This window comes from Rana temporaria, chromosome 9 (assembly GCF_905171775.1).
Source record: "Rana temporaria chromosome 9, aRanTem1.1, whole genome shotgun sequence".
NCBI lineage: Eukaryota > Metazoa > Chordata > Amphibia > Anura > Ranidae > Rana > Rana temporaria.
In genome coordinates, this window is record NC_053497.1 from 26,656,161 (window position 1) to 26,672,278 (window position 16,118).

The 16,118-nt window shown below is 41.7% G+C and overlaps 1 protein-coding gene across 1 annotated transcript in view; it reads left to right on the forward strand.

The window, feature by feature from the left end:
- MAPKAP1 (MAPK associated protein 1) overlaps nt 1-3,007 on the forward strand; it is a 322,753-nt gene extending 319,746 nt beyond the window's left edge. Inside the window, exon 12 of the mRNA XM_040323013.1 lies at nt 2,424-3,007. Within this exon, the coding sequence (XP_040178947.1) occupies nt 2,424-2,543 (120 nt within the window). The 3' untranslated portion in view covers nt 2,544-3,007. The remainder of the gene's footprint in view (nt 1-2,423) is intronic.
- Nucleotides 3,008-16,118: the final 13,111 nt, after the last annotated feature.

Below are 16,118 nucleotides of genomic sequence, written 5' to 3' on the forward strand. Positions count from 1 at the left end.
TTTAAATGTTTTCCTTGGTTTCGGCTGATACGTATTCTTCTACATATTTTTGTTAAAAAAAAAAAATCGCAATAAGCGTATTTGATTGGTTTGCGCAAAAGTTATAGCAACTGCAAAATAGGCGATAGATTTATGATTTTTTTTTTTTTTTACTAGTAATGGCGGCGATCTGCGTTTTTTTTCTTTAGTTTTTTTTGTCAGGCCTGCGATATTGCGACGGACATATCGGACACTTTTGACCCAAATTTGGGACCATTCCAATTTATACAGCGATCAGTGCTATAAAAATGCACTAATTACTGTATAAATGTGACTGGCAGAGAAGGGGTTAACACTAGGGGGTGAGGAAGGGGTTAAATGTATTCCCTGGGGTGTGTTCTAACTGTGTGGGGGGAGGGGAATGACTGGGGGAGGTGACCGATGCTGTGTCCCTATGTACAAGAGACACAGATCGGTCTCCTCTCTCCCTGACAGGACGTGGAGCTCTGTGTTTACACACAGAGCTCCACGTCCCTGCTGTCACCGCCGATCGCGTGTACCCGGCGGACATCGCGGCCGTCAGGTACACGCATCGGCTTCCCAGCGATGCGCCGGCACAGTGTTTACCTGCTGCGCGCGCGGGTAATGCACAGTAAAAGACGTCCACTCAGCACTTGAGAGCCGCACTGTGGACGTCTTTTGTCTATAGCGCGGATCTCAAGTGGTTAAAGAGGAAGTAAACCCTCTCTAAAAAAACGAAATTAAAAAAACTCCCTGCAAGGCATAATGTGCTAGTATGGATAGCATTAGGACCGAAACAACTAATCGATTATGAAAATTGTAATCGATTAATTTCATAATCAATTAATCGGCCAGTAACATAATGGGGTTAAAAAAACTAAAATTAGCCCTTTTATAGTACAAAAAAGCAAATCGCTACTGTAAATATTACTTTCACTGTCCCACAGTAAAAAAATGAACCCCTTAGAGTAGCGATTTATTTGCTCTTTTTGTACTTATTTTTGTTTTTTAACCCCATTATGTTACTAAACATCTCAGGCCGGGGTTCACACCTCTGTTTTTTGATGCTTTTTGCAGAAACACACTACAGTTCATTTACATGTTTTCCTATGGGACACGTTCACATCCATGATTTTTTTTTTCAGCTGCTGCGTATTTGGAAAGGGCGAGGAGTTTTAACGCAAAATGGTGCCATTTTTTTTTTGGTTCAATATACTTCAATGGAGAAGCTGCAGAAAAGCATGTAATGTGTTTTTGTGGCAATTTGTGTTTTGTAATCTGCCCAACAACAAATTGCCCCAAATTTTATTTTTTTAAGGCAATTATCCGATTAATCGAAACAATAATCGGCCAACTAATCGATTATGAAAATAATCGTTAGTTGCAGCCCTAGATAGCATACTAGCTCATTATTAACTACTTAACTGAGATCGAAGCCCCCGCAGCGGTCCTTGGTCACCTCCTCTGTCGCTGCCGTGATGCTCGGAGTAACTTCCAGGTGCTGTGACTGGGTGGAGCAGTGATGACTTCACTCCTGCACATGCGCCGCAACTAACTGCATGATCGCTGTTAAAAGTGGTGCACCTGCATGCGCTGTACACATCTGTGCTGCATTTTTTGCAAATATCTCCTAAACCTTTTAGGTTTGGGAGATGTTGCACCTACAAGTAAGCCTTATTCTAGGCTGTAGGTGCAAGTGGTTGTAATGGGTGTACAACCACTTTAACCTTTAGTCATAGTTTCTCAAATTTTTGCTGTCAGTTTCTCTTTTGAAATTGCCCAGTGAAGCCATGTGAACTTCATTCATTGAAAGTTAGTTGCAGGACCAATCTTCTGCTCTAGTTTGCTTTGTGGCCATTGAAACATGTCATCAGTTTAAACAAGTGTTTTGAGATGCCATCAGGTTTTAGATAAAGTAGTGCCTCACATGGAAGGGACAGGGGGTGGTGCCTTAGTAGCATATCTTACATTTTCTAAAGTCTTTTCCACAGGAAAACAGATCCACCACATATGCAAATAGGCAAAATGTGTTCATATGTTCTAATTTTTTTGAAAGGCTAGGAAATTTTCAGAGTAGGGTTAGGTGGTGGTTCAGTTCAATAGGAATTTGGCAGTCTGTTTCCCATGTATTAATCCACAATAGAAAGGTGTGCACCCGATATTTGTTCTTGCTTAAATCTAGCTTTTATTTACAAAACTGGTAAAATTGCAGCACGAAAAGCTTACATGTTTTTGTCAAACAACCTTCACAATGTGCTTTTATTTATTCTTTAAAGGAAATTGGATCAATTGTTTAGGATTCCAACTATTTTAATCTTACCTTTAAACCTATTTTTGGGAAAGCTTGCTAAAAAAGTGGGAGTTAAAAAGCAAAGGCTTGCATATGTTTTAATAATTGCATCAATTTTGTTTTTCTTCTAAAGGTCAATTACATCTTGGAATCCAGAGCCAGCACGGCAAGGGCTGATTACTTTGCACAGAAACAAAGGAAATTAACAAGAAGGACCAGTTTCAGCTTCCAGAAAGAGAAGAAACCGGGTTAAAGTGGAGGGGATGTGGTAGTAGTAGGTAAACATACAAAACCTTGGCTATGGTTGGCCAGTGGGCCTCCTATCGTCACGTCTAAACAGACATTCATAGGCAGAGGCTCTGGCCCTGAGGATTTTGCCCCCTATGAATTGTCCTCAGTCCACCTTTAATGTTTAATTATTCTTACTTTGCATTTTCTTTCCAAAGCTTGTATGCTTGCAAAGTGCAGGGCAGATGCCATCCATTCCCGTGATCCCATTTTAGTTGAAATTATGAATGGGCCATAGATGTAAGTAAAGGAGAAAAGTAGGTCCAATGTGTTAAGTCTGTCTCGTTATAGACTAGCTAGGTCTTCTTGTGGCTAACAGGCTGGGACTTATGCAGTTCTTTAAGAAAGAAGAATTTTGTACAGTATGGAGATGTGTGAGATTTGGTTACAGATTGTTAAGCTTTTTAAAATAAAGAAATGTCAAACTTCTGTCTGCAGTCTTATTTCTTGGGGAAATCATATCATTTGAACCTCAGGTATATTACACTTTGTAGCTCAGCCTTTTTCATCCAGCTATAAAATTGTATACAAGCCAAGTGGGTGCATGAAGCCACGGGTTTTCTTTGGGCACCATTACAACATTCCAGCCACTGGCATCCCGATCATCTGCCTACACAGCATCCATATTTGCCACCCTCTCTGCCAGCATTGGGGTCACATTCACTGAGTGAAGAAAAGAAACATTGGAATATTGGTGTGCAAATGTGTATTTGCTTTAGAGGACTAAATCACCTCTAACGTTGAGTGTCCTACATACATGTGTGGATGTTGCTGTGTTATGTCAAACTATTAGCTTTGTTTATTTATTTTTTTTGCATTTAAGAATGGGCTACCTCAGGATTGTGCTTAATTTTAAAGGGGAAGGTTGAGAAATGCTGTCCTAGAAACCTGTTTATTCATAACAATAAAAAAGAAGATCTGCTTGTGACCTCTTTGTAAACTAAAGTAATACATTTTGTCTCAGAGGGACACACTTATACAATCTAATATTATTTTTCTGCCATTGTAGTTCCTGAATAAACTGTGCAGTAATCTAGATTCTTCTTTCCCCATCTACAGTTTCTGGCATTGATATCTGAATTATAGTACGATCAATCATCACCAATCAATCTTGAATAATAAATTCTTAGTAACATACAAAGTACGTGTTGGAATGTTTCACAGTTTTCATTCATCCATCCATCCCTAGTAAATGGATGTCTAACTTTCAAGGACTTGCTTAAACTGACAACAACCTTCTGAGGCGCGATCCATAATAGATCTCTTTTTCAGAGATCAGTTTGTGAAGCGGTGAGGAGGAATTCTGTCACCTCTGCACTGCCTGTTTTTAACCCCTTAGAACCTACTACACCACATTGCACAGATTTAACACAGTTGTGTTGTTATTGCATGTGGCCCTATTCACTTGAATGGCTCTTGAAGCTTAAGGGGGTTGTTTTCTGCGGGCTGAACTCAACAAGCACGATCATTTTTGCTGTGATGCAAAGCATCATGGTTGCAGCATTTTCACAGTTGCCTTTGCAGCTTAAAGTGATACTAAAATATGTTTCTTTATTTTTTCTTGAATAAATAAACAGAGCAGTCCTGATTGTCCTTTTGGGTTGCTCTTCGGTGCTCTTAGCCCCTCCTTCCTGTTAAGTGCCCCCACGACAAGCAGCTTGCTATCAAGGCACCACACCACAGCTCTTTCTCCTCAGTGTCTCACTGATTTTGATTTGCAGCAGTGGAATCCAATGGTGCTTTGCTGCTGTCTCAGCCAAGGAGGAAGGAGAGTCCTGGCCAGCTAACTATTTTGTGCAACAGTCCTGGGTTGAGAGGGGACTCAAGTAAGGTATTAGGGGGGCAGCTGCACATAAAATGCATTAAGATTAAAAAAAAAACGCTCTCTCTTTTAAATCCAAATGTCAACTAAGGCCTAAAAGGTGTTATAATGTGAAATTCATAGTACCTCTTGAAATATTTACACATTTTGTTATGTTACAACCAAAAATGTCAATATATTTTATGTGATAGACCAACACAAGGTGGCACGTAATTGTGAAGTAGAAGGAAAATGTTAAATGTTTTTTCCATATTTTTTGTTTTTGTTTTAAATAAATATGTGAAATGTGTGGTGTACATTTCTATTCAGCTTCCTTTACTCTGATACCCATAACTAAAATCTAGTGGTATCAATTGCCTTCAAAAGTCACATAATTAGTTAACAGAGTCCACCTGTGTGTAATTTAATCTCAGTATAAATGCAGCCATTTTGTGAAGCCTTCAGAAGTTTGATAGAGAACATTAGTGGACAAACTGCATCATAAAGGCCAAGGAACACACCAGACAGCTCAGGGATAAAGTTGTGGAGAATTTTAAAGATGGGTAATGTTATCCCAAAATATCTCTCAAGCTTTGAACATCTCACGGGACACTGTTCAATTCATCATGTGAAAATGGAAAGCGTATGGCACAGGTGCAAACCTAATAAGATATGGGCATCTACCTCAATTGACAGGCTGGGCAGGGAGAGCATTCATCAGAGAAGCAGCCATGAGGCTCATGGTAACTCTGGAGGAGCTGCAGAGATCCACAGCTCAGGTGGGATAATCTGTCCATGGGATAACCATTAATCGTGCACTCTACAAATCTGGCCTTTATAGAGGAGGGGCAAGAAGAAAGCCATAAGAAGTCCTGTTTGCAGTTTGTGAGAAGCCATGTGGGGGACTCAGGAAGAAGGTGCTCTGGTCAGATGAGACCAAAATTGGTATTTTTGGCCTAAAAGCAAAAACTATGTGTGGTGAAAAAATAATTCCATACATCACCCTGAGACGTGGTGGAAGCATAATATTGCAGGGATGTTTTTCTTCAGCAGGGACCTGGAAAATGGATGAGGACAATCTTAGAAGACAACCTGTTGAAGTCTGCAAAATACTTGAGTTTGGGGCGGAGGTTCACCTTACAGCAGAACTAATGGCCCTAAACATACAGCCAGAGCTACAATGGAATGGTTTAGATCAGGGGTCTCAAACTGGCGGCCCTCCAGCTTTTGCAAAACTACAAGTCCCATCATGCCTCAGTCTGTGGGAGTCATGTTTGTAACTGCCAGCCTTGCAATGCCTCATGGCACTTGTAGTTTATCAACAGCTGGAGCGCCACAAGTTTGAGATCCCTGGTTTAGATCAAAGAATATCCATGTGTTAGAATGGCCCAGTCACAAGTCCAGACCTAAATTCAATTGTGAATTTGGTAAGACTTGAAAATTGTTGTTCACAGACACTCTCCATCCAATCTCACAGTGCTTGGGGCTATTGGGCAAACATGTCCCTCTCTAGATGAGCAAAGCTGGTAGAGACATCCCCAAAAAGAATTGCAGGCAAAGGTGGTTATACAAAGTATTAATTCAGGGGGGGATTTATACAAATCATATTTTTCACATATTTGTAAACGAGGGAAGGAACATGATAGTTGTCAAACCATTTATGTGATACAAAATGTTATGTTTTTGGTTGTAACATGACAAAATGTAGAAAATGTCAAGATACTATTATATAGATTCCAGGTATTTGTGTATTGCTGTCAATTTATGCAGTGCTTTACATATATATTGTACATTCACATCAGTCCTGGCCTTCAAGGTGTTTATAATCCAAGGTTCCTAACCCATACATATATTTGGGGTCATTTTAGACAAGAACCAGTTAACTTGCCTGTATATTTTTGGAGTGGAGGAGGAAACTGGATTATCTGGAGAAAATCCAAGCAGACAGAAAATCCAACCTGTCTTTAGCAAATCAACTTAAGTTTCTTTGCAAAGGAGTGCGTTTTCTGCCTACTTTGCTTGTAATTCTCTTGCAATTTAAATCGTAAGTGTTTGGGACCAGGGGGGGGGGGAGTGTTGATGTCACTCAATTATTGTGTTACAGTACAGTATTTGGTTTTCCTAATAGACTTAAGCATTGTTCTAGGGTGAAGAGGTTACATGCTTCCTTATATAGGTACCATCAGTTATAAGAGAATAACAAGAAGTAGGGTAGCACTGGCAAATTGACTGTCTAAAGAGTTGTCCTTTGTGGGGCAATATTTTTCTCCTGAAGTGTAATGATCGGTGTGGTCCTGCTGTGATTTAATTTTACTCCCCACATAGAAACTTCAGTTTGACAGCCTGCATTTGAAGGATTTCTTGTGGTTCTATGTACACTTCAGCCATTTGTTCAATCGCGATGTGCCATGAGGTAATGGCTAAGATTGTAAAAGATCTGCTTGGTGGCTTTCTGATGTGTGAAAGTTTGGGCACACATAATGGTGTATATGTTTAGTGTGTGTGACCACATAAAGCTTGTCTAAGGCCAAAAGCTCACATTTAGAACACACTACAACTTACCAGTCTTTACATATGGTGGCTGCCTAATATTTCATGATTCAGTTAGTAACACACGTCTTGTATAGACATCTTCACTCTATGGATGAGTAATAATTTGAAACTGGGGAGAGAAAAGTGTTTTGCTTAGAATTTGTATTGAGGTTCATCTTAATTTGTTAAGGCATCAAACTCTAGCTACCAATTTTTGTATTTAATTTGTGGAAAATGTTTTTACATAAAACAGGCATCCTGTCAATGTTAAGGATGTTGAGACAAATCATTTAAGTGTCACTTTTGTGGACCAGCTTGGTTTGTTAATGGTTAAGCTCAAAAAGAATACTAAATGCACATATTTTTTCTGAAACTAGAGTGCATTTTTTTTTCTCCACAGAGCATTTCATCCACGTTCTGCGATCCACCGACCAAAATCTGGTCAGGGTACCAAAAACCAAATACAAGTCCAAAGGAGAAAGAAGGTTTGCTTTTCAGGGTCCTAGACTATGGAACGCTTTACCAACCAGCATTCGGTTGGAGGAAAACCACCTGACTTTCAGAAGACGGATCAAAACTCTGCTCTTTTGATGTCATGAGACACGAACAACTAGCGCCCAGAAGCGATTCAGTTCGCATGCGCCGCGCTTTATAAGTTTTTCATTCATTCATTCATTCATTCATTCATTCACAATTGGTGGATCATTGGTGCAATGTGTGGCTCTTTTTTGACTTTTCTTCCAGCTCTCTTTATGGACCTCTGTACAGGCTTTAAGTTGTAGAGTTGGAGGAAGTGTCAATTGTAAAATCTTGTGCTCAAAGTCAATTAAGAACTGCAGGTCCATTTGTCTAAATGGCAATGACTAAAGCACTTGTGTTAAGTTAAAAAGTGACAGCTATGGCAGGGGATGCTTGGCAACATGTTACATTGTACATGCAGGTTTATACCATGCTGCTAAAGATGGATGGGGTTATTTTTCTAGTTGTGCTTCTTAACTCATGTCTTTAGGACCCACTACTAGGCCAAGTTTGCAAGGTGAAAAAACATATCACAGGTGATTTCATTTGCTGCTTAGTTATTGTAGGATTCTAGTCTTCATCCCCTAGGGCAATATGTAAAATGTGGCTTGTTAGTGTTTCCTGAGGACAGGAGTTGAGAACCACTTTAAGGCTGGGTTCACAACTATGTGATTTGGATGTGGGTTTCTCTGCATTCAATTTGTGTAGCAGTAGATTTAGAATGGCTGTTTATGTTGTTGCAAGTGTGTGAAACAATAATTGTCACCCTAATAAAGAATCAAGTGCAAAACTGTCACAGTTATGCATTTGTACAATATATATATATATATATATGTGTAGCTGGTTTGCACATCTCAGCATTGGCTTTGGTGTGAATTGTATAGGAGTCATGTGTGTCGTGTGATTAGTTTCACGCTTGAATTCTGGCCACAAGTTTGGCTGAATTTAGACTTGAAATGGTGAATGGAGGTGTACTGGGGCTCTGGTATGTGTTTCAGTGTGAGTCTAGCCTAAAGTAATGTGTAAATGAAAAGATTACCTGGAGAGATTGGAAGTATAGTTTAGGGAAAAGGCTGAAAATTATTAATGCAGCTCCTATAGTCAAGAAATGGGCAATTTGCAATTTGTTTATTTTTTGACTCAAGAATTTTTCACCTGCCTTTCCCTACCTTCTGAGAACTGTGCAGACTTGACTTTTGTTTTCAACACTAGGCTACATTGCTTATCTGAACTCCATCTCTTGCCTTGATAAGAATGTGAACTTACTGTCTAGATGTGTTTCTTAGTTAGAAAGTGACACTTACTTTGTCAATTTTTGTCTCGGTTAAGCTCAATTATCTACGCAATATTGTCTCCTCTTACATTTCCTTGTGTTCAATTTAGATTTCAAATTCCATGTTTTCCATGAACCAGGTTTTATCTCTTTCTAATTGAAATAATGAGTTGCCTTCCCCAACATCCTGTTAGTATAAATTTGGATTAGTTTTAGGGACGACTGGCGAGGGTAAGGCTGGTCACTCCTTGTGTAAAGTGTCACTCTGGCGTTAAGTGTCTGGCACTTAAACAAGCGCACTTAGACTAAGGCACTTCTGGAAATGGTAAGTAAATGAAGTTGTCATTAGTTGAGGGAAAGGGAAATTCAGTTATATGTTCATAGAAAACCTTATATTTGCAATACACTAGCCTCAAATATGACTATGCTGACCTCATCTCCTATACCATCCTTTCTCCTCAAAATGTCCTTTCATTACCTCCCCATCCCACAAACTATTTATATATATATATATTTTGTGTTTATATATATATATATATATATATATATATAGCAGGAGTTGATCAATATAGTCATATTAAAGAAGTTGTAAACCACAAAAACAACAGATGATAAAAGACAGAATGATCTAGTCAACATTAGTCTAGTACGTAAATAAATAGTGCTGCACTCAAATGGTATAAAGTGACAGTCCAAGTATCATCAATGCAAGGGACAGTTAATAGAGCTGATAAAAGACCTCCACCACAGCTTCAAGGTAAACATAGGCAGAACACACAACACCACCATGCTAATAATCTGCTTACCAGATGATAAAGGCAACAGGCGTTGTAATCATACAATGCAGAGGGTTAATGAGAAAACAATATTCAAAGCCAGATAAATCGATCAACATAACATCAAGAAATTCACAGACTCAGACAATAGATATATTGTGCAATAGGTGGACAAAGATCATCATGACATAAATAATCTGCAGCTCACAAAGTGCTTGTATCAGCCAGCCTGACAAGTTTCATCAGAGACATGGCCAATGACACAAGCACGCCTACATATATATGGAACATCCTGGTAAACCAAGTGCTTGATAGGTCAGATTAGAATGGCCATCAGTTGTGCATATTAAAGCACAATCACAAGAGCCCAGGCCACACATCCTCCATACGACCAGAATGTTAAAAGGAAACAAAAATCTAGTATGCAATGCTCAAATCAGCATCAGCCAAAGAAAAAAAGCAAACACATCGTCCCCCAGAATAACTTCCAGGTTTGCACCTCCAGCACTGCCAGTGACCCAATACATGATGACATCAATCATACAAGTGCACACAGGAGACACAAGTCACAACACAGCTACACAGTAAAAGGCACCAGCAGCCCACTTCATTGCACATACACCAATAATATCACCACCAACAAATCTACTGAATATCTCCAAAAAATTAAAGTTTAGGAGATATTCAAAGTAACTACAAGTAAACCTAGTTTATTGACTCACCTGTAGTAAAAGTGGTGGAATAGACTTTTTCAAAAACTTTAAGCCCACACAATGTCACCACTCCCACTCCACTACAGTATCTTCCCTCATATCAAGCCCACTCCCACCTTAACACTCTCCCCTCCTACTACTTTGTAGTACCTTTTTCCTCTCCAACTCTCTTAGATTAACAGTTACATTTCAATCCCATTAGCAATAACCCCAAACCACACCTGGGATTGATTGCAGGATCCTAGTGCAATATACAAACCTTGTCATCAGGATTCTGCAATATGCCCCCACTATGTCTGCAGGCTGTGCCCTCCACCCAATGCTCTGTGTACTGGGCTCCATTCCCTGCAAGCATCACAACACACATTCAAAAACTACTAAACACATACAGTAATGTAAGATTACAGTGTACTGCATATAAAAATGACACCTCCCTGTTGTCCCCAATGCTTTGTCCAGTGCCCCACATGCATTATTAGATTTATATATACAACCCTTTCGGTCTGGAAACTTTAGATTATTTATGGCAACCAAAAATAGGATTCTTTTTAATCATACTTACCTGTAAAATCCCTTTCTTTGAGTACTCATGGGACACACAATCAGACTAATATTCGTTAACTACTGGGACATGCCAAAGCAAAAGCCTTGAGTGGAGGGAGACACCCTGCCAAACAGTAGCCATCAGTTTTGATACAGCAGTGCAGTTAAAAGCCAAATCCTCAGCTACTTGAACATCCACTTGATAACATTTGGTGAACATATGCCCTGAAGACCAGGTAGCAGCCTTACAAATCTGACCATATATACCTGATGGCAAAAAGCCCAGGAGGTTCCTGCACCCCTGGTAAATTGAGCTCTCACCCTAAAAGGAGGAGCTTTTGGTTTCAGACCATAGGTCTGAATGACAAAATGACAGACCCATTTGACAATGGAAGCTGCCTGCCCTGTCTTGGGTCCCTTTGGTAAAAAAAAAAAAAGCCTGATCCTCAGATCTCCACAAATTGAAATAGACAAACCTTGACTGTCAAGACAACATCCAAAGAATGCAGTTATCACTCCTCCCACTATCCCAATCAATGAAAAGTCAACACCACTTTTACTATAAAAGGATGGAACAGGTTGTAATACAACCCTGTCATGACAAGAGATTACCATATTTTTCGCTCTAGAAGACGCACCTGACCATAAGACACACCTAGGTTTTAGAGGAGGAAAACAAGAAAATATATATTGAAAACCAAATGGTGTACTAAAATATTTGCTACTTTAAATCTACTAAAATATTTGCTATGGACATGGACAGGGGCTGCAGACATAGTCAGCATACTTCTAATACATTTGTCAGTCATTACTTACATGTTACATCACTGTGACTGAGCCAAGCCGACATCAAGACCAACCACCCAAGCATAGCCAAGAACAGCCACAGTGAGCTTAACAGGGACTGGCCCCTCCCACCCAAGCACAGCCAAAGTGAACTAAGCGGGGACCACCGCCTCCCACCCAAGCCCAGCTGAGCAGGGACCGTCCCCCTCCCAAAAGGGTCACCAAGTATTGCCAAGCCCATCTGAGCGGGGACCGCCCCCTCCTGCCTGAGTATAGCCAAGCCCAGGTGAGTGTGGACCACCCCAGGACATCCACTTTATAGGACTCTATTTGTGCGGCCGTCAGAACTCGTGGGGGGCTGGTTTAGTGCGGGGGGCAGCTTTCTTGCAGTGGTGAGGGGGAGTTACCAGCTGCGGCAAGGGGCAGTGCCTGATGTACATTCAGACAATAAGACACAGAGACATTTTTCCACATATTTTTGAAATTTTTAGAAGTTTAAGACCCAAGAACACATAGGTGACCTAATGGGGGGAAGAAAACAAGTTTCCTACTGCATAAAGGCTCAAATCAGTCAATGTGAGCATAAAAGGGCTTCAGAAGAATACTGATACAGCCAAAACTTGACCTGTGTACACAAAGCCAATTAAAAATGTGTACGCAAAGCCAATTAAAAATGTGTACGCAAAGCCAATTAAAATTTCCACAGCCAACAGTAGAAAAAAGAGAACTCTCCCAATCACATATTTTCAAAGATGCCATTTTTTGGGCTTCACACCAAGCAATACACATCTTCCAGACCTTATGATAGATCTTCCTAGTAACAGCTTTTCTAGCATTTACTAGGATAGACACTACTGGTCCCAGGAAGCCACAGTCCAATAGCAATGCCATCAAATTTCAGAGACTGTAAACCAGGGTACAATATGGCAGGGCTCAAAATTTCAAGTCCTGAGCTACTAGCCAGGCCTCAAAAGTTACTCGCCACCAGTTGCCCCGCCTAATTCATACACTGCCCTGCGCCCAATTGCACCCGTAAACACGCCCTCGTAGATTATCTCATGGAATGACAATGTATTATGCAGAATCAAGTTACAAAATTAAATATTACCAACAACAACTTTAATAAAATGGGACAGGGCACTGGGGGCAGACCAGAGGGACAGGGCACTAGAACTGGGTCTCTTCCCCCATTCTCTTGCTGTCTCCTCTGCAACTCCCATCCATCCTCTCTCTCTCTCTCTCCCTCTCCTATTCATCTCATCTTCAGGAGCCTGTGTGTGCGGCTCCACACTTGCATGTCCCCACTTCCCCCTTTTAATCAGGCTGGCAGAGAGGAGAGGAGCTGCAGCACAGCGGGAGGGAGTACAATCCAGCGCTGAGATCCACACAACTGCACAGCCATTGACACCATAGCACAGCGCACACTGACAGCACACATTGAGACCAGTCTGTTCACAGTGCTCAGGCTAAACTGTTGGACACTTACATAGAGCACAAGGAGAAGAAAACTGCAAACTAGAAGGCTGCCGCTCTCATGTCAGGGCAACTTTCAGTGAGTGCTGCACCAGAGTGGTAATTTTTGAAAATCCTCCACCTCACTCATTACTTTCTGCTCTCCAGCTACATTGGTCGGGGCCCGGGGGAGGGGGGCAGGTTCAGAGAGGTCATACTGTTAGGTCCCATGGCTTAATGAGAATTGTAAGGAGAGCACGGGTGTACTGCTCTGCCTGTGCATGGCTCACCAGACTACTTTTCCCGAGCATGCACCTTTCCTCTTGAGCCACCAATCTCATCTGGACTCGAAGTGTAGGCACAGATTGGAGGGAGATTGGTCATGCAGCCCTGTCATCACTCTCCCCCAGCTTAAATCTACTCGCCAAATGCTAGTAGGCGAGTGGAAATTTTGAGGGCTGCAATATGGGACCCAAAGACAGTAGATCGGGGCACTGTGGAAGCATCCATCACCCATCCATGGTTTATTTTTTATGGAAGAATAATTTTTATTGAATTTTCAGTTCCATACAAAACAATATTAGCCCACACAGGGGTAAAACCTGTTACAGCAACATAAGAGAACTTGAATTGTAGGTACAACTTAACACAGACTACTAACTACTACCCCAATGTGGGGAGAGGTTCAGTTCAGGGGGAATCTGTGCTCAAACTGGTGTTATCAGGATACTTAAAAATAAGAATATCTGGGCTCAATTCACTTTTAAATATAATACCAATTTAGGTCTTGTGTACTTCACTTGCTGTGGTGGCATCTTCTAGCCAACATGTCCACACTTTATTAAACTTTTGTGGGCCACACATCCATTGTTAGTCTCACAAGCTCCAGAAACCAATGCCTTCTGGGCCAGACTGGTGCCATCAGAATAACTGGAACTCCCTCTTTCCAAATCCTGCATAACAAATGTGGAAGGAGAGGGATCAGAGGGAAAGCATAAACCAGTAAGTATTGGCACCATGGAACTATCAGAGCATCTGCTCCAATTGTCAGAGGATTTCTTGTTCGGGACACAAATTGCTGTAGCTTGTTAGTGAAACGATGCCAGTAGGTCAACCTCTGGCCATCCCCAACACTGGCAAATTTCCAGAAACACCCCTGGGTGTAGGGACCATTCCCCCAGGCAGATCTGCTAGCAGCTGAGATAATCTGCCTTACACTTCTCTATGCCCAGGATATGGACTGCTGATACAATTGGCACATATCCCTCTGCCCAGGCTAGTATGTGGTTCACCTCCTTTACAGCTGAACAACTCCTGATACCAACTTGGTTGTTTATATAAGCCACTGGAGTGGCATCATTTGACTGAACCCCAATAGGGTAGTCCTGAAGCTCCATCATCCAGGACCGTAGTGCCAGTCAGACATACTGCCCATAATTCCAGGATGTTGATGGGCAAGATCTGTTCTGTCCTTGACAATTTCTGTTGAGCTGTGAGCCCCTCTAGGGTCGCTCCTCAGCCTGAGAAACTGGCATCTGTAGTCAGTACTCTCCAAGTTACCAGGAGGAAGGATCTTCCCTTTTGCAGGTTCTAAACCTGTAACCACCATCATAGACTTAAGCATGCCTCTCCTGTTCCAAGCCAACAAGATGCACTGGACATAAGCACCACCTCAAATGAGGAGACCATCCTCCCTAGAAGATTCATACAAAGTCAAATGGAGGGGTGTCTGGTGGCTCTTATCTAAAACACCTGAGTGTTCAGGGCACAGACTCACACGGGTGGCTGGCAAGAATACTCTTGGCTAGACTGGATCTAGGATCAGACCTAGATACTTTAGACTTTGAGCTGGTCTCAAGTTTGACTTTGCAGGATTTATGATCCAGCCTAAGCTTGAAATATACCACACTGTACAAAGTATGCTCTGTTCTAGGGCTTGTAGTGAGTGATCTAAGAGTAGAAGGTTGTCCAGATATACCTGAGCACCAGAATCCCTTGGGCCATTAAAAGACCCAGTACTGGTGCTAGGACCTTTGTGAACACCCAGGGGGCTGTAGCAAGCCCAAGGGGTAGAGCCACAAACTGAAAGGGACGTCCCTCTGCTGCAAACCACAGAAAGGTCTGATGAGGTTGAAAGATAGGTACGTGGAGATACATGTCCTTTATATCAATGGAGGCTAGAAAGTTTCCCATCTGGAGTGAGGCTACTTCTGAGGAGACAGACTCCATCCAAAAAGACTTGATCAGTAGATATTGGTTCAGGGATCTTAGGTCCAAGATGGGCTTTGTGTCCCCATTTGGTCTTCAAACTGTAAAAAGGTTTGAGTAAAACCCCATGCCCCAGTCCAGTACAGGTACCTCTACAATCACTCCTTGATGCACTAACTGATACAGTGTTTGAAGTAATACTGTAAGTCTCGTTTTGGAGGATTCCAAAAGAATGTTGGATCTTAAAAACCTCTGAGAGGGAACCCCCCCCCCCCCCGAAACTCCAGCTTGTAACCGCAGGATATAGTTGGGGCAACCCACTCGTCCCAAACTAGTGTTCTCCAAATGTCCACAAAATGCAACAGCCTTCCCCCCCCCCACCCAATGGAGTGGAGGCATCTCCTCAAAAGGAGGGCTTGATGCTGGGTTTAGAAGAGTCTGGGACCCAGGGCTTTTTCTGGCCCTGGCTTTGCAACTTGCCTCTGGCTCTAGCACTCTGTTGACAGGAGAACCACCCTGGTGCTCAGACATTGGAGGAAGCATTCCCTGCGGTTTGAAACAAAGGACATTTGCTACTTTTCTTCACAAGTAGTAGAGAACCCTTCCCTCCAGAAATCTTTTCGATATATTTGTCCAAGGGATCACAAAAAACAACATTCCCCCTAAAAGGGGAAACCTACCAATAACTTCTTACAAGGAAGCTCAGCTGACCAGTTCTTAAGCCACAAAAGTCAGCGCATATGTACATACATGAGAGCCAAACAAGAAACCTGCTGGATTGAATCCTTTGAGGCATCAACAGCAATACACAGAGCTCAAGGAATATCTGCCTTATTTTCAGACTAATCATCCTACTTGTTAGGCCTGTCAGGCCATCTGATCGAATCCTTTACAGATTGGCAGATACCAATTGCTGCAACAGCTGGCTGAATAACAA